Below are 25,974 nucleotides of genomic sequence, written 5' to 3' on the forward strand. Positions count from 1 at the left end.
CTAGAGGTCACAATTGCAGCAGGACTGAACCTCGCTTCACTGCCAGGAAACCCATCTTCCACATGGGATAACAAATATTTTAAATACAACAAAAGTTATTTTGCTTTTTATACATTAATTTAATAGAAAAAAGTCTGGCTGTGAATTTCAGTTATGACGCCGGTAATACTAGAGCACCAGCAGCAGTAAATTAAGTTCACAGCACTCTCAGTTTTATTCCAAGTATAAATCTGAAGTCAACAATTCATTCCACACAGTCATGACATTAACAACTTCTACTTCCTAACAGAGAGGATTTGGTGTGAACATACAAGCTATAAATGGGAGACAACCACAAGCCATCACAAACATTGTGTTTTCTTTTTAACTAACTGGTTGATCTGATTTTGTTATTTTATGACGAGGACTATTACGTGCAATTGTGGGATTACTGAGCAATTAGTGTCCTGTGTATTTTCTGGCATTACCAAAAGACACCAACAGAAAACCAAACCAGTTTTCATTTATTTTCTAAATAATTTTTTCTAACCTGCCCGAAACTCACATTGTTCTTGAACTCAAACTAATGAAACTCTCTCCTGACACTCCTTTTATATGATCACTCTTCACATGGATAGCAAACGCAGCAGAAACAGGTTTCCTCCTGCCTTGAGGATCTCCAAATCCTTGAGGATTTCTAGCCCCGCTAGGCAAGGGGCATCTCACAGACTGCCTCAGGTTACACGAGATAAACCTGCTCAACACACGAGCACCCTAAAACCAGAACACCAGAAGCAGTTAAAACCTTCGTTTACAGCTGTCCTGGGCAGCACTCCGCTACTCCTGGTAACAGAAAACAACCCGCACCTTCCTCTCTCCTCAAAGGGAGGGAGGGGTAACGCCAAAGTCAAGGCAATTTTGTAAACCCAAGGCATCAACTGCCACAGTTTCACGCTGACCAGCTTGGACTTTCTGGACCTGAAGGACTAACACGCCCCCAGCCAGCCGCATGAACTGGAGGTGGCATCTGGCAATCTACGCTAAGGCTTCTACTCGTGTTCGGATTTACAGCCAGATGCTTTAGATTTCAAATGTGGTGCCTTACCCACCCATTTTAACAACACATTTTGTAACCATTGATCTACATACTTGAGTTATTTTTTCCTAATGCATGCAAGGCTATTCTGACATAGCCAAGCTTAATGATTGTGATTATGAAAAAGGAGGCTCAGCTCATTTTTCCACAATCTCTTATTTAAAATCCTACTTCATTTACCACAAACTGATTTATAAGATTCAGCTTAAACTTCTCCATCTATTTTAGAAGGACCAAAAATATCAATGTGCACCAGACATATAAATCATTGCTAGTGCTATCCCTCCAGCAATTTTATAATGGAAACATGAAAGTACATACAAATCATCCACAGGGGAAAAGAGAAGGGAGCACATATTATATAAGCTTTGGATAATTACTTTTTAAAACCAAAGGTCATATGTTTAACTAGGCATCTGGAAATAAATGCTTTAATATCATGCAGATCTCATCTTAATATTAAAAGAAATTGCAAATGTGAAAGTTATCCATAATTACCTAAGCGCTCGTTTGTTTAATATACAACAGTCAAAACTAAAAATACACAGTATTACTAAACCAGAACTGTTACAAAAGCACAGGAATGGTTAGGGGCTTATCATCACGTCATATCGCTTCTCGATTATGTGGCCAGTCTCTTGTTTTTCAGCCTGACAGGGTGGCTGCCAGGGGGTCCACGGAGGAGTGTGCAGCCTGCACTGCCCACAGGCAAAGATCCCAGCAACGAGGCATGTGGATATCCTCTTCCGAGGAGCTTTTAACTAGCCTTTTACAGAAGGCCAGCAGTTTCTACGACAGCCTGTCTTGGAGCCTATCTGCCTAGTGAAGCATTTGCACGGTGTCTTCTTTTTTCCAAGAGGTGTTATTTAAGAACCCTCTTAAGCTTGTGTAAAGGCCTAGAGCATTTTAACAGATCTCATTGAGCTCAGGAGTTTTGGAGAAAGAACAAGACCATCTCAAAGCAGACAACTCCTGACTATTCTGCAGTCAAGATGGTCAGGAAAGGGAAAATTTTTAGAGTTTGTGCTATCGTACAGCCTCCTTACCGTTCCTGCTGACTGCCACGCTGACCGTCCTCTGCTTTACGAAGACCTCCATAGGACAGCAGTTACTCAAAAAGAAAGAGCATCGTTTTGCAGAAGAACCCTTCATACCAACTGGGATGAACACTCGCCATCCAGCAGGTCACCATTTAACTCGCTAAGATTGTGCTTCACAGAAGCATCTGCTAATTTGAATTAGATGTCAAAAGACCATAGTTTCCAACAAAGATCGTGGCTAACAGGGAACAAGGAAATTACATCTCATAAGACTGTAAAAATTAAACACTTCAACTGCAAATGATACATGAGCGCTGAAATTAAGGCTTGCTTAAAATAAGCGGAAATCTTATTACGTTAACTTTCTTCTAGTCAAAGATTTTCACAGTTCCTTAAAAGCAGCCGAAGTTCCTTAAACCCTCCAACACCAATATTCCTTCTGCAGATAGAAGCACTCTCTGAGGAGTCCTCTGCACTTTGAAACAAGATGATTTACGAAAAAGGCTTGAAAAGAAGATTGGGAACAAAGAACAACAAATAGAGAACGGTAAAAAACTGATTTTGTAGGACTGAGTTTGCATTCGATGAGATCTCTGTGACAGAAAGGATGCTCGTGGCGTCCTCTAGAAGTCAGGAGGTTTATCTCCCCATCTGACCCAGCAAATCCACCCAGAGACCGGAAAAAAGGGAGTTAAGGGGGCAGCAAACTAACACTTGCTACTGGCAAAGCTCAACAGCCAAATGTGGAGCTGACAGAAGAGTTAGGCCAAACAATGTAATCATGTAGTATCTGGACAACAGTTGCATAGGGGAGAACCTCGACATTTATCTCCTGTTTTAAAGCTTCTCTTCAATGACAGAAGCCTTGGGAGAAGGTAGGTTCTATTAAATACTAGCATCTCTCCCTCTGCAACCCAGATCATCTGACAGACCTTCCTCTGGTCCCACAGCAATACCCTCTGTATCATCTTCACAAACAGGAAGTGAATCTCTTTTAAAAAATATACAGAAAATTCATTTAATATTAACGTCCTTATCTGTGGTTTTCTTCCTAGATATGCATGACATGTAGGAGGAAACAGTGAAGATACTGATACAATATTCTCTAAAGTTCAGCACCAGTAAAGACGACATGTGAAAGTCAACTGAGCACCTCCTTAAGGTCGGAGAAGGCTCAAGGCTCACGTGACATGCCATAAGGAGAACCAGTTAACCCGTTCAAGCTTTCTAATAACTGAATTTTCCTCTTTTTTGAGAGAGATTAGCTATTCAACTGAAGTTAATCTGACATTGTTTCGTAATTCAAACGTGTTTCGTAATGATGTATTCAGTTGCACACTCTTTCAAAGGAGCTACAAGGGGTAATTGGGGTTACAAACTCTAAAGGAGAATTAAAATTCTATTTATGTTTTGGATTGCTTCCAGCAAAACATTTGTTCAGCAACTCTAATAGGTTGAGAGCACACAATAAACTTTAGGAATGTCACAAATGTGTTTATTTCGCTGACAACATAAATAATACGGTGTGAAGCTCAAATTTCTCTTTGTAAGTAGCGCAGAATTGAAGCACGTTCTGCAGGATATGTATGTTAATTAACATCTTTTACTCAAATGTTGTTTGTATAGCTTGTACATTTACCCTAGTTCAATGACAAGACAACTACGGAAAAGAAAGGTTAACTCATTCAAATAAGGCACAACATAAAATAGCAAGCTTTGTATAAGCAACACATACAGCTTTCTTACTCAACAGTTATATCATAGAGAAAAAAAATAAAAAGAAAACCCAAATTGCATAGAGATCTTATTGCTAATGTGTGAGGGACAGCTGACTTCTTAGACTGGGCTTCCACCAGTGACTCCATACGTACTGCCTACCACAATAATTCACAACAGCAAATGCTGTAACACAAGAAAGAAGAAAATACAGAAATCTCCATCCTGATGCTATGATGCTGTGAATAATACACAAACCCAATTAAAATCAGTTGACTGAATTATTAGATGAGCAGGTACCAGGGAGATAGTACAAATGGCACCATGGGATTCAGTATTCATTGTGCCCCTTTTCTGTACTTTGCAGCATGAAAAGGCACACGATAAATACTACCCCACAACCATGAACCTGTATTAGTATGATTTCGCATGGACTTTTGTTTGGCTGGTTGCTTTTAACAGAAATGAGTGGGATTTAGGAGTGCAAGTGAATATTTACATGTTTTGGGTGATTTTCACATAATTTGTTGCAGAGATGTTGCTATGGCTCATCGAAGGTAGAGTGCTGGGAGATTAGCACTTTTTCCTCTCCAGCTTCCGTGACTGTTCTCAAAGAATAAAAATTACATCCACAGAATTTTAAGTCATTTCCATGTATCAAATTGCTCCCTGACATCTGGCATTTCTGCAGTGGCATGTTCCTAATTCACAGGCAGCTGGTGACGGGCTGGCAGCATGCTTTCTCCCTTTGCTTGACCAAGCCATACACTAACATCACTTTTTCTGATTTTCAGAGGTTTAAATTATGGGGGGTTTTAGACAATCCTTTCCCTCTTTCCAAACCTCATTGATATGGGGACAAAGAAGGGGGCCTGAATCCACACTAGGCATCAAGGGCCTTACAACATATATGCAATGAGGACAGAAAAGGAGGCCTCTGTAGATAAGACAGGTCCTCCAGCACTCATACAGACACAGGGAATGGTTGTTAGAAATGCTCAGAGGAGCAGCAATCTTCCAGACCCCAGTCTTCTTGAGAGATGATCTCCAGAGGTCCCTTCCAACCCTACGATTCTATGAGATGATGGGTTCAGAACATCTCTTGACAGAGAGATGTATCTCCTTCCCCCTCTACATGTGGTCACGTAACACAAAGAAAAATGCGTGCCTGTGTTGAATCAATGTCCTGCTTCCCCACACTCCATCTGATCTCCTTCCCTGTGTTCATTTTTCATCTTCTCCCTTTCTCTGCCACAACGCAGCCCTGGCCCTTGCCTCTCTACACCTTGACATTCATTTTCCCTTGCCAACAATCACTCGGATGCTAAGTTCACATTTTGATTTTATGTACTTAGAAAATTCAGTACAGCCTCAGATTCCAAGCACGATGTGCTGGGAAGTGTTTTGGCAGAGGCAGACTGCACCACCCTCTTTTTTAAAAACAGTCCCCAGATTAGCTTAGCTTCCTGGATTTGTTCACGGAATATCACTCTCCCGTTTGCGATACTTTCCTTCAGTTATTTCTGAAGTGTTTTTGAGGACTGCCAAGAGCGCTTAGAATATGCTGCTATTCAAATACAGCAGATGGCACTGGTGTTAAGTAAGCATTATGGAAATTTACTGTATTCCTAGAAAAATCAACCAAGTGAACATCAACTAGTAAGTGGCTAAAATATTTCAGTCACAATGGGGAAAGAAATTCAGAGACATACTGTGACACGGTGTTCGATGTCTCTTCCCTCTAAGGCACAAACTAGGTCATTCAAATAGGTCCCTCATCTTCAGTAACTTTTCTGTATCTTTGAACGTTTTCTGAAACAGAAGCAGTCTCGACATTTTAGGACCACAACATTTATCAACATCACTGAAAAGGTACCTTCTGTTCACATAAGTTATCTTGAATTGCAGATTGTTGTGAGACTGTTTTTCCTTTGCTCATGCTGAGTATTTATCACCAGCCTTGTTATTTTGGGGATAAACAAGCTGCAGCTATGAATGGAAGATACATAAATTACAGATGCTTACAGAACAGCTGTAAACAGTGTAAACAGGACAACACAGTGTAAAGGGTATGTTAAACCCTGTGGCTCTCCAAGAACCTCTTCGATGTACTCTATTAAAATACTCTTCTCCTTAGTCCAAGCTTGAATTCTTAGAAATTCTGTGTAGCTTTAGAAGCGAACAGAATGTTTTGCGTCCCCCTGTGCCTGTTCCAATACAGAACACTTTATTAAATACCTCAAATATTGCTGCTGTTGACCGAAATTTTATATCCAAACACCTAATACTTCTTACAACTCTCAGTTTGAAAATGACTTAAAATTCTTTATCCTTATAATTGGAATGTTTGAAACACACATATACAAAAACTTTAAAAAGTTCCTCATCCATAACATACACAATCAAATGCTAGATCCTTTTGACTTTAATTTCTGTTCTAGCACTGAAAAAACCCACAGGAGAATACAGCTCTAGTCATCAGATAAATTATGCTAAAATTACTTTTAGCATGGATTTAAAGAACTCATCTAAAGACATAAAAGCAAAACATTCAGGGCCAGAAAACCCGAACTAACTCCACTGCAGACCTCAAGTTTTTGCAACAAAAAAAGATTATAATGGCTGACATGTCAACAGCTGCTTGAACAAAGGCAACCAGCGCTACCATCGGCCATGTATGTTCAAATTCTAGTCTTCCACCTGGAGTCTGAGAGACAACCTATTCTCTTTCTTCTTAAACTTATTAAAAGCTAGTTATAGCAGCCTCGGAAAATCCTTCCCAGTCTCTTTACATGAAAGAGCGGTGGCTGATGAAGACTCTGAAAGGAGACTGAGCTCTGCAGCAGGCATGATGCAAAGAGCAACGGACGGGAGGAAAGGCACAGTCTAAATGCCAAAGTCCAACAACATATATTCATAAGGAGGAAAACACACACATCCCCCAGCCTTTTCCAACTCACATGTATGATGTTGACTTTACTTTTGTAAATAGTACTGAGTAACGCAGTCAGTTTCAGCACAGATTTATACCTACTTAAAATTTAAGCCTAGCTTTTAATATGCTGTTACTAAAAGAGATTTTATTTCTAGCAAGCCTAGTGTGCTCTTTTGTAAGATTTATTAAAACTTTCATAACTGGAAGGGTTAACAAATGCAGACAACGTGTCAACAACAGGTCATTCCAAAAAGCTCAGTTTTTCTTCCCCTATAGATCTACAGAAGATAAACAACTGTACACAATATTTTATTTAATTCACATTCCTTCTGAGTGCAGATTTACAGAGGAAGTGGGCTTGTTCCTGACTCAATTCCTGAGGAAGTTTAATAAATTAAAATGTTAATCTGTTCTTTCTCAACTCTGTTGAAGGCATCACAGAAGTATCTGACAGTGACAGATAAAAAATAGCAGGCTATTATGGTATCTACTACTCAGTATTAACACACAGAGACAACTGGGCTTATCGTCTGAGCGATACCATACGGCTTAGTGTTTCCTGGCACATCCATTCTTCAGCAAGACATGCATAAGACAGAAATCAAATCTGCAGCGCCAACAGTGATAATTCTTCTACGATTTTCTTTATTTCATTATGAAGCAGCCTTCCCAGGAAGCACATCTACACAACATGGTGCCACACTTTTACCATCACTAGGTGCTCATTTACCAGCACTGAGTCACTCACACTTCCAAAGATGTTTAAAACCACCCAGCAGTCTTCATTATCACAGATAGTTTCTCAAAGCCAATTATAAACATTATTTTATACAAAGTTCTGAATGCAATAGTTGATAAATAAAGACAAATAATGATGGTATCTAGCTTTCAGTTCCCACTTCTTCCACTGTGCTGCTGTGTGGTCCTGTGAAGGGTAGTTTCACTCCTCTGTTATTAGCTATATTAGAAAACATTAAATTATTTCATATTCAAAATTGATAGATAACCAGTTGCATCCCTTTCTATTCAGTCTTGATCACAGTATAGCAGCTTAGTAGTCAAACTAATAATTTTTATAACATTACTATGTAATTAGTGACACTAAAATATAGAAATATCTGTACCAGCCCAGAAAAGGCACCACGTAGTAGGGTTCTTTATATATTCCTTAAAAGGAGAGTGGCACAATCCTGAAGTATTTTATATCCCCAGGAACTGCACACAAAAATAGCCAGACTGACTTAAAATGGAGGTTACCAATAATGTCTCAAAATTCTAGGTTAAGAATGGAATCACAGCTTTAGCTTTGAACCTCCTTTAGTTTTGGCAATACTGTATATATCACAACCAGTTAAAGTATTTTCTTTTTTAAGCAGAAAAATTCATGGAAATTTACATAATGCTTATAATTTTTCTGCCAACTGGTTTGGTTGGGTTTTTTTCCCCTCTTCTAAATGCCTAATTAAGGTCACTTATTTAGTGCTTTTAAAATCCATATTTTAATTTTAAATTGTAGATTTTGAAATGCAAAATGAAGTTAAATGTCAACACCCAGGTGCAGTTGTTGCACAGCTCTATCTAAGCAACATGTGCTCTACCTAGATGAGTCGCTATTTCCGAGCATGACTTTAAATAAATAATTTAAAATGGAACAAAAAGAGACAGCAAAACAGAGCCGGCTCACAAAGTGTTCAAAAGCATAATGTCATATTGATAGATAAGAGTGACAAGTCCAAATACAACTCTGAATTTCATCAACAAAGTTGTTCTTCAATGCAAACAGAAATAGCAAAAGAAGAGGAGACAGATGAAGCAGCTAAAACAGGCAGCTAAAAGGAACACTGTAGAAGGATCTTCAGCTGATGCTGACATGTTAAAATTTATCTACGTAGCCAGGCTCAAAAACACGCAGTTTGCTGTAATCACATGAAAGCTTTCAACTGGTTTGTGGTTTTATTACAGGCAGTCAAAGTATTAAAGCCTTATAATGTGTACCACAGCACTGTGGAGCACCTGCCTGCAAGCCCAACATTTTCTTCAAGCTTCTCATTTGGGAAATACAAAGAATTCAAATACATTTCATTTCTAGGCGAGGATGGGCGATGGATTCTCTCCTACAGTTATTGAGGCAATATTCTAAGGCCACTAGAAATTTGGATAATTTCGACATCGAATCACGTCCTCAACGGCCTGAAGACAGCTTAAAAATATAAAAGGTCAGACAACAGGATAAAAGAATCACATAGAGGCCATGGCAAGTCCCAAATTCATACAGATTTATATAAAATTGTTCTCTCTATCAAGTCATATTTAATATGAGAATGATGAGAAGACCTCAGCTGTAACGGCACACGCTTTGATGGGATTTTAAAAATTTATCAATAAAACTTAATTCTCACCATAAATTTAAGTAACTTTTTATGGCCTTCCACATCCCTGGACACGCTCCTGCCCAGGAGGTCCAATCCCCAGCCTGAGTGCCACCATCCCCCTGAGCATGCAGGGAAGGCAACGTGACCCCCTGGCTAGCTGTGAAACTACAGGATTTACAACAGGTGTTCTTCCTCTCTAGATTGAGAATTAAAGAACATCTATAAGGACCAATTTCACTCTTTCAGCGGCAGTCAAGAATTAAAAAGACAAGTCCCATCTAAAACACTCTTGGTTGACGCAAATTTTTCATCTGTAATTCAAATATTTTTGTGGGTACCAGAGCAGCTCCCTTGGAAAGACTAGTTGACAGCACCCATTCCGCAATGGTTTTAACTGGTTTTCTTCCCCTAATATTTTTCTTTCATAAAAGAATTGCATAGGATGTAAACATTTTGTCAAAGACAGACAGGCCAGGGATGTGGAGAAAGCACAGTCAGGAAGGAAGGTGAAGGCTATTTAAAATTCAGCTGTATCTGTGACAAATTAATGAGAAGGATGGAAGCTTGTTTTTAAAAACACAAGACAGTTCACTTCAAAGGCTTCTTGGTATTTTGAGGATTTGTTTTGCAGAAGAGTATGTTCCACTGTTAGCAGCTGCAACTGTTTTTTCTCCTTCCAGTTCTGGAATTACAGGTATGCTGTTTGTTCAGAGATAAAGTAAAGAACAATTTAATGCAGACAAATTTTTTTTTTTTTGATTGCTCCATTAGTCCTTCTGGAGGCCGACTGGACAGACAGCTTCACGATGGGATCGCAGCCCTCCATTAAGGAATGGTTTACTTTCTTATTCTGCCATCTGCCTTCAGATTTTTTTTTTCCTTCTATGATGAGGGCCAACTAGATTTTTATTTTAATATGATTTTAATCTACGCTCCCTCCCACAAATTCTCAGAAGTGCCTGTTACTTTAGACTGGTTGAGTCATGAATCTCAGGAGCAGTTTTCTGATAGTCCACGCTGCTGCCTCAGAATGTTGTCTACACACTGCCCTGCTGTTTTTCAAGACGTATGGATGTATCTTCTCACTTGAAATCAATTTTCTTACCATTTCTGGTTTATTTGTAGCTGTTGTAAAAGAGGCGCCTTTAGCAGTATGCAATGACCCTCCCCAAACACTAACAAGTTTCCCTTTGTCTAGCAGACTCACGTGTTGCGCACTCTCACTTTCCCTTTGGATTCTGCCACCTTCTTTCCCACAGTAATTCCTTCAGACATGCTGAGATAAATGCTGCCAGATGTGAGATGAATGCAAATGTTTTAAGTGTTGTTTCTTTTTTCGTTCTAAATATTAAACCTATATTAACCAGGACTAAAAGACTTCAACATATTTTATCATCGAGCTTAATATAACAAAAAGCGCAGGAGCTTCAGACAGGATGTAACTACGCTGCTGTCACAATAACCACCACTGTGAAGTGATGTTCCCTACTTCTTGACAAACAATCTCTTAAAATGGTCATTTCTGAGTGCAGGTCTACATCAAGATCAGAATGAAGTAATAAACTGAACTGACACAGAATGATCAAATCCACGCCAGAAGCTCATTCGGCAAATTAACTCACTAGCAGTTCAAAAGCGATAAAGGGATAGTGTTCATCAACTGCATGACCAAAGAAGAGGACACAGAGCAGAAAAACTAGTCACCTTTCTGCTTTTTCTATTTGCTTAGTTAAAATAATCAAGATATTGTGAAAGAAATAGAGCTCAGGTGTTTATATGGAAATTTGAAATCACTACCTTTCGCACTCGTTTGGATAGCTGGCTGTATTAACTTACCTCTTTTTGGTAACTGAGCACCAATATGCAGAAGTGACACTCTTAAGGGAAAAAGTACCGAGTTATGAGTGGTGGACAATATTTGTTTAATAATGAATGTTATCAAGGCATGTGCAGCAAGCCTGAACATTCACAAGTGAAATACTTCACAATAAAAATTAACAGACTGAACTATAGTCAACAGCGTTTCATACTCATGATGCCCTTTGCATTTAAAATCCTCAATTATTTTATTTCTTTATATTTTTTTATGTCGGTGACCCATTTAAATCAGAGAGGAAATCAGTGGCAGGTCCAAAAATGGGTTTAATTCCACAGATGCCCTGACTTCCCGGTGACAAAAGGAATTACTAGTATTTTATCAAAATAAGCATTCCAGATTATCAATCGCTTCTGTTTTTTTTAAAGGAAGCATGGATATACCTACAATACAGAAACATACCATTTTGTATCTGGAGTAATGTGTTCCTTAGTTGGAATAGTAGGGTAAAACAAAAAAGGAAAAGACCTTCATGCAATTGTGCTGTTTAGCATGCAATACCCTTACTGTCTTTGGGCACTCCGAATCAGACAATTTGGAGAGCTTTCCCTCTAAAACCCTGCTAGGCTTTTACTACTAGGTATCTTCAAGAAATTAGAATTCCTAACTTTGAATAAATTATTTAACAAATTAAATGAAGAACAGATGTGTGCATCAGATATTCCTAATTAGATCCCTTAGCAAAGAATGAGGCAATCCACAATTCTAATTTTAAAACCAAACCAGCGCTTCACTGAACATCATCTCTTCGATATAACCATGGTTTCTACATAATTTAGTTACACACATTTTGAAATTAAACAGTAAATGATTCCAACAAAATGAAAGAAAAAAAGAAGAAACATGAAGTAGAGGAAGGGCTTTCTGATTCAGGGTTTTTTTACCTCACAAAGTAGTAAGTCAATGATGTGGAAGACCATGCAGAGCGGAAACTTGGCAGTAAAAAGAGTGAGGAACCACTGGGACGCATACATATGAGCTTCCAAATTGAGGTCTGAGAAATGGCTATACAAGTCTGGTAACTGCTCCTAGAGTAAAGGAAAAAATAAATGCCACAGTATTACTCATTAATCCGAGTTCTTCATGTACACTGCCAGTAAGTACCAGGTTGCTAAACACTGAAAAACACAACAAAATTAAATCCTGGCTTCTTTTGAGCTATGGAAATATGTTTCTTCATAAATTTAAGTGTCCATGGTTACAGTTTTTAGAAGGTATATCCACTGTGGATTCTATCACGGTATCAAATAATGTACTGAGATTATACTGAAAAATTACAAAATTTTCAACAGTTGAAAGGCAGAGCAGTTGTGAAATCTGCGTCTTGCACAGTGTGTATTTTTACGGTATTCCTTTGCTGTGTCTTGCTATGAATTCTTCTGCTATAAAACCCAATGGATACTAGACCAAGGAGATCACCTTGCAGAGCCTGAAAGCAACAAAGCACTCCACAGACAATTTCTCTAACCAGGAGCATATATAAGCAACACAAAATAAGCACTGATAATCCTACTGTACACTGATGATATATTCATACTCAGTTAGTAAAGTAAAAATCTTTGTTAACATATGTAAATATTGAGAAGACCATATGCTGAAGTTAAGTATCAAATTCATTAGTATGCAATTCTGCTCCATCAAGTAGGAAATACACATGATCTGACATCTGAAAAACAAGATCATGAAATTAACTGTGATCTGTTTTGTTTGGTTTTAATATATCTCACAGAGGTATGGTCAGCTATGGTAACTGACTCCAGCAACTAGCCTTCACTATGCTAATAGAAGCACAGGTCAAAGCTTAATGGACTGTCTGTAATTCCTTATTAGTCAGAACAAATCTGTTTAAAACTTGCAGCCGTTTATTTATGTTAAATTGCTCTGACTGTGAAATAATTCCATCTGAAGAAAAGAGCAACGTATTGAAAACACAGTAAAATCTACAAAATGACCTACACTTCGTTCGTATTTCATAAGCACCAGGTTGTCCTGATTTGCCTGACCTCTCAACCATCAACATAATTCATAGAAAGTAGGACACTGATGGTGGCAGTCCAAAAGGTATTTTGGCCTTAATAGAGTAGAGACATTCTCTCTAAGCAACATCACGGAATAGGGAAGAGAGAAAGAGTAAGCAAACAGAGAGAGGTAAAAAAACAGGCACCTACTCTGCTTGGATACCAAGATGAGCAGCAAGATTGGTATATGAAAGACAAAAGAAATTAGAAATAAATCTGACTCATGGTGTTTGGATCCAGAATTAAACTTCCCTGCTTTGGTTCTACCCCCCTCTAAAAGGAAAGGGTTTTTATTGTCCAGTATCTTATGGAAGAAAGCATTAATCTCTTCTTCATGCCAGTGTTTCCATTTATGAAAGTAGAAGAATTTGTTACCCTGGCCCCACCTGCATTAACTTCTCCAGCTGGAAAAATTTGCAATGGAGATCTTCAAAGTTATTTCTGTAGAGTTCCCTCAAGCCATAGTCGTACATTATTTTCACAAATACACAGAATGCCTGCTCCTCCGGCATCTGTTTGGAAAAATACACAACCATAATTTTAAAAACTGAGCTAAGGCTGGAAATGCCTTACACAAATACACGCGCTTAAATACCTTACACATGATGAATTCAGAACCAGGAATATATTAAAAATTTCAGCAAAGCACTATGAATGTAGAATTAAGCAACTAAAATCTCAAGGGGACTATTCTCCTTGATAAGCACCTTGATTTGGCTTTGTAAGACCTTCTTTGAAGAAAATGTGGGATGATATCATAGGTTCATGTAAGTATACATCCCTACAGCAGCACAACTGTCATCAGTATTCTTTCTGCCAAATAGATATGAGAACAACCCGTACACAACTCTCAGCTACAAAACAACAATTTTTAAAGAAAAAGAAAAAATGAGAGAGAGACTTGGCTAAAAGGGAAAAATTCAGGACAACTAAGGTATAACCAACCCTTAGTAAGAATAATGCTTGCCTACTTCCATCGAAACCCCGGAACATCAAACTCTCTAAAGTCAGGTTTCCCATGATGAATAAGGAAATAAAAAATTTTGCCTTCAGAACCTACTTGTGAGCTCAGGAGGGCTGATCCCGTCTATTAACATCATGGCTTTTACAGAAGCCCTACCTCCATAATCTCTCCTTCATTTCGACCATGATTTCTCACCCAACAGAGCTTTAGAAGGCAGTACTAAAGGATAAACTGTCTCAGCCACTTGGAAGTTACATTTATTGGCTTGAGCCCACTGAACATCACATTTGTGGGAAGTCCTGTGTCATCAAACCTCCACGGATAAGACATCTCTCCCCTTCCCCCAGGCATTCAGGTACCACAATAATAAAAAAGGCACAAGCAGAGTCACTGCAGACCCCGAATCAGGTTTCAGTCACATTTAAAAACAACCTTTCTTTTGCAGGCACCAGATTGTAATTGTAACAAATGAAAACAATTATTGAGTATCAAGAATGACAATTCTTGACCTTTTAGTATATTCACTCATTCAGACTCTTGCCAACCCCTTATCAGATATCAGCAACAGATGAAAGCTCAGTATTTTCTTCAAAGGGAATTTTGGTCTCTTGATATTTACCTCCAGGGTTTCATCTTTTATGATTCAGCCTATGATTATGGCCTGTCTCCAGGGCCACGGGCAGACGCTTTCATTTTCATTTTCAGAGAGTATATACAAAAGTAACTAGTTAGCACAAAGAACTGCCAGATCAGCTGCTAGCTACCTGTCCAGGCTAGATTTGCCTACGACAAGCTCTTAGGAATCTCAAAGCTCTTTATCACGATTTTATCTGGATGGAATGATCCCCACTGGCAGCGGATAAAAGCTGGAAGCAAAGTAAAGGGAAGAACGGTTTTATCCTGACCAAAAGCCTTGAATCTGCTCTATAATAAGACAAATGCAAATTTCTTTTTTTTTTTTTTTTGGTAAGGCAACAATTACTTCTAATAGAATGACAGATGCTCATGCACAAGCACACCTACCTTGCATGCTCAATCAGACACACGTGCATTGACAATCGTTCCTCCCCCAAGGCAGGGAGGGGCAACAGGGGTGAATAACAGGCCAAAGTCATTTACAGGCGGAGGCCACTGAGTCCTCGCTCTCGGTGGATGGAAGTTCTCCAGTATTACCAACCCCAAGAATTCAAAATCATAAATCAAGGTTTCACTTTGTATTTATTTTAACCAAACCACATTTTTGGTGCTTCGATTCTGATTTGTAGCATTTAGATATTTGCCCCTTATTGTCTTTTCTTTGGGATCACAAAAGCCAGAAATTTACAAATTTTTAAAATTAAATATTAGTTTTTCACACAGCAATGCCTCCAAGAGGTAGACAACAAGAAAAAAATAAGTCAAATACTGTGAGACTCACAGTAAAACGATTAGAGTTGGCAACACCGTCCGCCCTGTGATTAGAAGTTACCTGCTCACCTTTGATGGGAATTTCATCAAAGCAGCAAAATCACAACAAGCCAGGATGGAGGTTCAGGCAACTCAACCATCCCTGAAACATACCTACACTAAAGAGAAAGGATATCCTGTCCCAGAAAAAAAGGGAAAGGAAAGGGTCTAGAAATCCACGCACAGACAGAAGAGTTAGAGAGGGTCTGACAAGCATTCACAGCAGACAGACTGGTTGGAGAGTTTTAGAGAAACAAGAGCTTGAGGCCATCCTGGGAAGCTCCCAACTTACATGAGCTCACTGAGACTGCTTCCCTTCCCCCCTTTCTTTGATTATTTCAGTTTAATATCCTATTATGAAAGCAAATGTTACAAAGGGCATATTAAAATGAGGGTAATTGCCATTTAGTATTCCCTGTGTACAGGGCAATTTCTTCTAAGTCCAGAAACACTAGAAACAGAGGTGATTCTCTACAGTAATGACAGCATACGACTGAGTGAGAGGAGCTGAAGCCTTAGTCAAATGTTAAGAATGTGACACCCACTCATTTCTAAACAACTCTGGTATTGAAAATGGCTTATTATTCCAGTGGAGCTTAAACATCCTTCTTTGGGTAAGAAGTTAATTGCAAAATAACTGTTAGATAAGCTAATTTGCAGTATATGTGGGATTGCAGTAATGTGACTAACTCAGCTTTATCCTTAAAGAATCTAAAGCTTCTGTGTAACACCGTCGCTGCGTATCACGCTCCTGAAGTCTTCAAGGAGTCATAGATCTCACTAGGAATTACAACTTAAATGAACCTGAATTTGAGTTCTAGATGCCTTAGGAAGCTTATGTATAACATATATACGACCAACAGCCGACTCAAAAATCATGATCTGAAACATATTCCAACCATGATTAATAATTTATTCATTAAAGCCTGAGAGAAAAAGCAGGCAAGAGCCCGAGTGAAGAGTTGTTGGGGTTTTGGGTGGTCTATTCAGATATTCTTTAAGATATCCACATGACTTGAATCTGCTGCTTTTCCACCGATACATCAAAGTTAAAGCATCTTGCAAATATAAAAATTGTGTATTTATCTATCTCTATACATACACACGCATGTATATATAGGAAGCAACAGATCAAAGTTTGTACGGTTTTTGCTTACAGGCTGAAACATCAAGGTTAAAATTCAGCTTTCACTCAAAAGATATTATAAAACGTCCCTAAGAGAAAAAGTCTCACTGAAAATTAATGAGACTGCTTGCTCGGGTTAGCTACTCTGAGAATATCTTCCAAAATTAAATTTCCCATAAACACTAAGGGAGTTCACCTACGCGACAACTAAATTAAAAGATTAATATGTAGCAAATCAGTTTCAGGTTTTGACACAGAAGTACTTCACAATTTAATGGATTTCTCCTAGATAAAGGAAATCTACATTCATAAAGACAGAAGCCATTAGTCACTCTTTGCCAAAAAGTAACAAGAGGAAAATGAATACAGACAAATAAACAACAGTAAATATCTCTCAAATAGCATGTTACTGATTTTAAAGCCGCTTTGGTTTCAAATATCAAAGCTTTCATTTTGCAATTAACTCACATGAAGTAGAAGCACAGCTGCAAGGAAAGACTGTCCCTGGCAATAGCCAATGTCTTCATCATAGACAGAGTATGCCTAGAAAAAATAAAAGCCAACATATATTTAAAATGCACGCAGGCATTATCAAAATCAATTGAGCTATGCAGAACATGTAATACTATTCAGGCTAAAATAATAACGGGAGTGAAACCGTAACCATTTCTGCGTAGGCTTTCAGGGCACTTAAGAAAACACCTACAGGTTATCCTCCATCTTCCATAGATGCCATATTTGTACATTTTTATTTTTATTTTTCAAACCGCATGAAATGAGTTGGATGCAACTTCCTTCTTCTAAATCAAGGACAATTCTGCTGAGGTCAGTAATGATATAACTTTGATGACATAATAAATATAATACAAAGACCAGGTTGCTTTGCGTTGCGGGGAGAGTGCTTGTTTGGTTTTGGAAAAACAAGTTGTGAGACCGTGAAAGTATAGGACCTGAGGCCGGTTGTTAGAAAACCACCGAGAACTACTCCAGCCTGAAAATTTCATCAGAAACAGTTTTTCCATGTCCTTGATACGCTGAAGAAGGAATAAGACTCATTTTCCTATGGTATGACTGACATCCTACTTTTTACTTACTCTTAAAAAAAAACCCCAAAACTAAAATAACCAACCTTTCCTTCCCCCTTACTTTTCCAAGACAAGATGACAGATAGTGTTTTTAAAGATATGTTGGAGGATGTTAAGAATTTGAGGAAACTCAAGAAAGCATAAGCAGCACTGGGATCAACGCGGGAGAGAGAGACATCCTGGGAGAACAAGGAAGGTACCACAGTTGCAGCCAGGGAAAACGAGCACTGGGTCGGAGCTATGGGAGGAAAAGCCACACGAGTCAGAAGATCCGCTTTGCCCCCACACCACCTCCAAGACTGTTTATAAATGTGAATAAGGAATGTCAGGTGTGCTGGGGAACCAAACCCACCCCCTCTTTGTACAGGGTTTCAAAGGTGGCTCCAAAGGCAAGGAGAACTGTGACTCCGCGAGAGATGTGACTCCTTTCCAGCCAACAGCATTAACATAACTGCAAATAGTTTCTGACAGAAATTGTTGAAATCGAGGCCAAAATATTTTTAAAGTCTTTAAATCCCCTTTCCTTTCTCATTCTGATGGGCAAAAACTAAGAAAGAAATATTTATAAGGAATTCTGTAATGATTCCAGAAGAGAAGATTTCTGTAAAGAATATAACCTGAGTATTCCTTTAAAGCTCACTGTTTATGATCAAGTCATCCGTACATTTCCTAATACATTTGTAGCTTTGTGAAAAACTGAACTGTGACTTACAGCTCTTTGCCATTTGTCTACATTGCTCACCATTCTTTGCAAGTATGCTAGATGGGATTAGTTAGAATCTGAGTGAAAAGAATCCATTGCTCAGCTTCTGTAGCAAGAATACAAGCAAATACAAGCAAGAATAGCAAGCAAATACAAGAAGACTAGTCACATAAATTATTGGGGGGAAAAAAAAAATAAAAATCAACGAACTGTTACAATCTGCTTATTAGTTTAAATCAGCTCTACCCACAAAAATAACTCCAGAAGAGTACAACTGCAGGCAAAAAACTTTGAACTGGAAAAAAAGGGTGCTGTCTTGGAAAAAGTAGATTTAAAATTACTCTTTAGCTACAAACTACTGAATTAACAGAAATTACTTTCAACACTTCAATTAATATTGCATATGACTAATTAGAAGCCCCTATTGATTAATCATCATAATCTTTATCTATTTGTTCCCAGAACCAATCAGTTTATGGATGCCCAGTGCTTTATTTCTGTAGCATTCTTAAAAGAAGTATTATTTCTGCTTTTGAAAGGCCAGCTCCACTCAGAAACAGATATGCAGAATTACAAATTATAAATCTGATCTGTGACTTCTTCATATTATATTAAAATGCTTTTGTTTCCCTACAAAAACTCCAGGCTGGAAAATTAATAGCAAATTATCAATGCATGGGTGTACTCTCTGTTGTGAGAAGCATTATTAGCACAATAGCTAGTAATTTGCTGAAAACAGCAATAAATGAATTCAAACAAGTTTTAAAATACCTATTGAGAAATCAACACACTGGAGCAAATAAACTGCCTCCAAAACTGGCAAAGATTAAAAAGTTAAGAAAGTTACCAGAAATAAAAAATACTCCTTTTGAGATTGTGAAAGAAGTTGAAATTATAGCAAAAGAGGGACAATGGGGAGGGTGCCAGAAAAAGCCTCACTCTGCATGTTAAATATAAAAATATGAAGGAAGACCAAGAAGTGTTCTCATAATCAACTTCCTAAACACATTAAAACTAGTAATAAATCCATTTCAAACACAACCACGGCAGGAAGGCAAACCCTCTACTTGGAAAATATATGATCAAGGTACAAAAGTTGTATTTAAACTACAGCAGAAAATGCACGTGAAACTTGTGTCTGCTTTATTACAGAAGAATCACCGGGGTTGTCATCCTGCTGGAACCATGTCTAACAGGAGATGTGCTGAAGGATCTGTCTCCAACTGAGTATCAGAAGAGATGATAAATTAAAAGGAATAAAAATACTAAAAATTTATTAAGGACAGACAGTATTCACCATAATCTTGGGGACGGGAGTGGGAATCGCTAAACTGGTAAACCATTAACTGGCTGATTAAATCAGAAGAACAGATGACAAATTTGAAACATTTGTAAAATTTATGAAGTAATTCTAAAAAGAGGCAATCCATAGAAGTACAAATCAGTCAGTACTGGATAATTTGATCTAAAAAAATATTTCAAATTAATTAATGGACACAGATATACATAGTATATAAGACAGAAAAATATCTGAGGACCCTGGTAAAAGGATGTCATCATTAACAAATCTTTGAAGCAACTAACAACTACGAAAAAACCCAAAAACATTAACTGCTTGATCTGTTTGTTTTGTGAAATTAATTTCCACTAGGTCCTTCTCCAAAATCTGGTCTTCACAAGCAGCTGTTATCAGACAGATAGATACTGACTTCAGTTCTACATGAGAATTAGATCAAACTGAGAAAGATTCTGCTGTTAAGTCAAAGCACCATAATCCTGGCAACTAAAGATTTATTTTTTAATGAAGTCTCTAAAGTCTACATGATTTTATTGTATTTGCCCAGAGCAAAGACATTTTTGAGGCTTTATGCATATTACGTTTCCAATTATACTTTTTTAGTTTTAAGTAACTTATGGCACTTGATATTGCTGAAATATAATGTAATTAACCAAAATAGCCTCAAAAATAAGGGTGCTGCCTACAGACACCATCACAATATCATATTATTAAGAAAAAAATATAAGATTAATTACTTAAGATTTATCCTTTTAAGGGACTGAGGAGCATTAACTTTGTCTTTCCACATGAAATATGAAAACAAAGCAAAATCCCAAAATCCCTATTGCCATTGCAGTCATTGTAACTTTGCAATTTCAAGAGAATGGGCTTTTTCCCTGTGACAAACTTCGACAATTTTGCAGTCTTTTAAGTTATTATTTTCTTAAGCTCTTGGGGAACCTCCAATCACAATTCTCCAGTTAACTAAGATTTTAAATATTCTCTGTCTCATAAATAGGACTTAATGAAGATTCTGCCTTGAAGCCTACTTTCATTCATTTTAACTAAAAGAAGATCTCACCTACAGAATTAAAACGTCTTTTTAATAGTTTTCTGTCTTCTGAAGAGAAGAACTACGTGCAGTTATTAGTACAACATCTTTAAAAAAGTGAATATTTTGGAAGCAACAGAGTCTCCTCAAATAAAGTCAATGACAGAGAACCACCTGCTTTTTGGGAAAGTGAATGAAGAATCCAGAGACGGACAGAAATTCTTCTCTAAAATAATTACTGGAGGAAAACCTCCCAAGATCAGGATCTTTTGTAGATATAAAAATTCCAAGTAGCACTTGAAAGATGGATGGAAAGGTTGCTGATTTGAATTTAAAACCTCAGATTTCAGATTTCTGCTACTATTGTGCATGAGTCCCAATAGCTTTTAAAGAGCAGGATGAGTAGGGAGTATGTGTCTCAAATTCCAGAATGAAATGTTTTTCATCATATTGCATCATCATAGGCATGAAAATAACTGCTTATATTTGGCGAAGATTCAAATGTACTTAAAACAAGAAGATGCGAAACACTAACTAGCAAATACCAGTTTACAATCCCATTGACAACTTGCCTCTACATAGTAACTCCATTACAAACAATTACATAGTAACTCCATTACAAACTAAACATTACAATTACTTCAAAAACTAGAGAGAGCTCATGAACAATATTTCTCTAGCGTCTGCCTCATACAAAGGTCTTGCATCTGCCAGAGCTTTCATTCCCCGCAACGCTTCACAGCGGCGCAGAGGGAAAGGTGTGAGCCGATGCTCTACACGTCTCCATCCCTCATCTGCAGTAACGGCATCTCTCTTGTCAGTAATAATCTTCCCCGGCACAGAAAACACTCACTTCTCTGACAAAGCCACAGGCACGCTGGCACAATGCTTGTTACCCAGCATCTCTGTCTTAGGAAAAAAGGAAAATGTAACAGGAACTGAACGCAAGTTTTTTTGGGGAGAATTCCAAGCTTGATCTGTTCTCATTACTCACCTTTGCATCGCTAACGAAAGGATAAGAGATTATGTAGGGAATCTACCCAATATTTGATACAGACACAGCTCTGCACCAAAGTCTGTTTTAGTAGAGTTAAGAGACTTACATGGTCTCTGAAAAATAGACTGTCTCAAGAAAACATCTGTACTTTGATGCAGATTTCTCACGCAACAAGGTATTTTATGATATGCTTGGTCAATGAATAATTTTAGTGATAGTAAAATTTAAAACGCCATGCCTAAATTTATTATAAGGCTAACAGTCTGAAAGTAATAATATTCCTATGACTGCAGCATTTAGGATGTATCACATTATTCAAGGAATTTCTGTGCTAACTGAAAAGTGTATTTTTAGTAGTTAGTTACTCATTTATTGAGTATCAGAGAGAGGCACGTGTATGTTATACAATATGCCTCCCCCAGAGCTGTAAGGGCCGAGAGAAGGAAGAAATCACATTTATTCAGGCAGGCCTCTGAGCATACTGAAGACTTTACTCTCTTTCCAGCACTCAAGATTCACAATCCTGACCTTTTCACTAGCACAGTCTCAGCAGAAACCCCATATGCAAGAACAGTTCTCCTGCCTCCTTGCTGAGCACAGATGCACAGAGAAGGAACCTTATTAATATGTAAATGGGAGAAGACGAGATAACATTAAAAATCCTTTGCATGAAACAAGACAACAATATTTACTGAAATTGCTGTTCAACCCAGGAGCAAAGAAAATAAACAGCTAAAAATAGATAAAAAATAATTCTTAACTGATTCTGTTTATGCTCCTATGTTTATTCTAAAATTGGCAAGTAGACTCCTATAGGAAAGAAAAAGATGTACTCTCTGACAAATAATCAAACCAAAGTGGACAAATGCTGAAACTTCCCATTTGTACACTTGAGGAGATACTAAGGATTGAAAAATGTGGAAGAATACATGCATGCTGATGAGAGGTGATCGTCTGAAACAAGATGCTGCAATGAAATGGGAATGAAAATGTAAAAAAAAAAGGATGAAAGTTAGACAATCAGCTTACAGGACAGTACTAAGCAGAGTTCTGCCATGCCGAAGGATGAGCCAAAGAGCAATCCAGCATTCGCAGCTTATCACAGTATAGAAGCTACTGGTCAGAGAAGAGCAACTCAAAGACATTTTCACATTTCAATTATACAGTAAAGAAAGTCCAAAAAACCCATATTGGAGCCCATTCAGTATTAGCTTTGCTAGGAAAACAGTTTATCATTCCCTGTACTAATGTGGGTACCAACAAACAGACAGACGTTGAAACGATGACTAAAACGGAGTGTTTTGTTTCCCAGTAAACCAGCTATCACACTGATCGTGCACATAAAACCTTCAGGCAAGTACGACTGGGATTAGGAAAAAACTACAGATTTGATCAACCAAGGAGATAAGTGTTTAATAAATAATATGTCATGATACAAATGATTCATATTCTTCCATAATGCCTTTATTTACTGGAAAACACTAACACCAACTTTGAATCTCTGAGAAGTTATTCAACTATTTTCAGAAAAACAGGGAAACATCGTGTCTCTTTTTCCAGTTTGTCCTGTGAGAACACTCGCCCTAGCTAACTTGATTAACCTGCAACATTCTTCCTTTCTCCTCTTAAAGTCACAGCAGTTGGTTGTCGAATAGGAGTTACTTTAATCGGAAAATTAGAGGAAACACATCTCACGTTAACTTCTGCACTGCATACACTCCACACAGTTGAGAGGAGTGTTTCTGCCAAATGCTCCAATTCCCCGGAGCATCGAGCTGTTAACTACATGTGCACGTGTGAAGTAGGTCGAGAGTACTATTCTGTTATGCACTGTAATGCAGGGAACAAGCTCTTTAAATACAGCTAGAATTCGCACAGTATTTAAACAGAAAGCACGCGAGAAACGGAACTATCCTCCCAAAGGCGTTTTGCCCTGTGCAACTCTGACTTGTGCGATGTCCTCAAGTGAAATCTCCAATCTAGAATCTGGAACTCTTTTCATTCCTTATTACCATTGTCAGCATTAAGGTTTATTTTTAGATACTTTGTCACATAAATGTTCTGCAACCGAAAAAGTTTCCATCTTTCCTGATTTCCTACTGTTCTGAAGAAGAGATTAAGAGAGAGAACTAAAACTGACAGACCCGTTAAAATGAGGCAGTGAGCTTTTAATGGTTTTCCTTTTTATCTGACAGCTCGGATCATCTCTCATTTCAGTGGGGCATGAAGAAAATGCTCTTCAGCTTTTTACCTTCCCACTTGAGGACAGACCTTTTCTAGCCTCATTCAATAATCCCATTCTTCAAAGATCTTGATTTCACGTTAGAAGAAAGGCATGAGTGCACAGCACCTCTGATAAAAGTTATTCTAGTAATATAAAACAGCCACAACATTACTCTCAACACTGACTTTTAATTTTTTCTTATGGAATGACAAGTTTAAAAGCAACTTAATTAGCTTTTAACAGCATTTGTCTAAAGCTCACAACATCAATCATAAACTCAAGGACCCGGCCAGGGACAGGTCACCTGTAGAACAGAGCCATAGAACAGAGCCGTAGCCACTTAAGAGATCAGTGCAAGGATGAAGGATAAGGAGCTGCCTAGAAATCTACACAGCAGTTGCATCTGATCTCCATACTGGCACGTAGGTAGAAACTGTCAAGAATAAAAATCAGTAAACTTATGAATAATTCAATGTTGAAGATTGGATAGGGCTGTTCTTCCAGGAAGCAACACTTCCCAAATCCTTCTTTGAACCAAGGAACACACAAAAGAATGAGGCAGTCAATAGAGTCTACTAGGATTTTTAGAATGCCTTCAACAAGATCCCTTCCCAAAGGCTATTTAGGGAACTAAGCTGCCATAGAAGATCCTCTCATGCACTCAAATAACTGATTAAAGGATAGAAAACGAAAGGAAGGAATAAACAGTCAGTTCTCACCTACAGAACCCTACAGCAAGATACTCTAGGGCTGATGCTGTTGAAGACAGTCACAAATCATACGGAAGACACAAAAATAGCATCATAACAAAGTTATGCTGATGAGACAAAGCTGTTCGAAGCAGTAAATTAAAAGCTGACTGCAAAGATGCTATGCAGAGTGTGCTCATATCAAGAGAAAGTGGCAAAGTGGCAGAGGTCACTCAGCTGTAGATAAATACAAAATGCTTCAAGGGAAAAGCAGTCAGCTCCATGTACACACTGACAGGCCTCTGATCTTCAAAAAAAAAAAGTAAAATGAAAACTACCTTCAAAGATACTTCAGGAAACCTGAGGAATGAGAGGACTAACATCTGAGCAACCTTCTCTGCAGGAGCAGTAGATGCCCCGAGAGCACAGAAGGCTCCTGGCTTTGGAAGACAAGTGGAACTCTTCACTTTTACTACAGAAAACCCAGGAAGGTCTGAAATCTCTGCCTCTGTGAAGCTGCCTGCTAGACAGCTAATTCCTTTAAGTCGCTTCTAGTGCAGATTCATTCCTTTATCTTCTCTTTAATAACAAAATAGACTGAGTTACTCATTCATGAAAAGAGTTTTTCTTCCCAAGTATGTTCCCAAATCCCTTCATCATCCCCATGGAACTTCTACAGGTTCTCTCCAGAGCAGAAGTCCTCGCCTTTAATTCTGGACATAGCAAGCAAAAGCAGCTGCAGCAGCTGGAAAATACTGAGTTACTCCAATTATTCTATTCCTACACAAGATTAATCTGTCTATACTTCCTTTAAAACCTCGTTACTTACCATTCCATTTTTCTCTGTGTCATCAAGATATATTTATCAGAGATGATTTTTCTGTTTTCTTTTAGGTGACTAACCAGAGTACATCGAACAAGCGATCTTCATGACGCCTTGTTTGAAATAGATTTATTCAGTGCTGATGTTCAGTAACCTGCTAGCTACCCAGTTTTTAATTCTTTAATGTGTACCTTGTTCATGCTCTAACTGATCCAGCATTTATACTTTTTTTTTTCTGCATCACAGACTACATGATCTACAGAATTTTGATAAAATCACCTTCACCAATGAAACCTGTGTTTTCTTTTTTTTTTTGTATTAGCTTGCCAAGATCTATTTTCAGCAAACTCATAGGCATTCATTATAACATACTTCTCACATTAAATTCTTGATAAGCTGAATGCTATTCCATCATTTTTCACTTAACTGATATCAAACTGACAAGTCCATAATTACCTGCATTGTCCTAGTTATTCTTATCAAAGACTGGCATAGGAACTGTTTCCTTGTAGCCCAAGATTCGTGAAAAATCAATAGAATTGGTTCAAAGTTCTC

General features: G+C 38.0%; 1 protein-coding gene across 3 annotated transcripts in view; it reads right to left on the reverse strand.

Moving 5' to 3' along the window:
* The window catches only part of RABGAP1L (RAB GTPase activating protein 1 like), a 252,573-nt gene that overhangs the window by 90,549 nt on the left and 136,050 nt on the right, over positions 1-25,974 (reverse strand). For all 3 annotated transcript variants that reach the window (XM_063343730.1, XM_063343731.1, XM_063343732.1), the window contains exons 15-17: positions 17,037-17,111; positions 13,419-13,544; positions 11,899-12,042 (exon numbers count right to left, since the gene is read on the reverse strand). In XM_063343730.1, the coding sequence (XP_063199800.1) occupies positions 11,899-12,042; positions 13,419-13,544; positions 17,037-17,111 (345 nt within the window). The remainder of the gene's footprint in view (positions 1-11,898; positions 12,043-13,418; positions 13,545-17,036; positions 17,112-25,974) is intronic.

Source organism: Chroicocephalus ridibundus, chromosome 8, assembly GCF_963924245.1.
Source record: "Chroicocephalus ridibundus chromosome 8, bChrRid1.1, whole genome shotgun sequence".
Classification (NCBI taxonomy): Eukaryota; Metazoa; Chordata; class Aves; order Charadriiformes; family Laridae; genus Chroicocephalus; species Chroicocephalus ridibundus.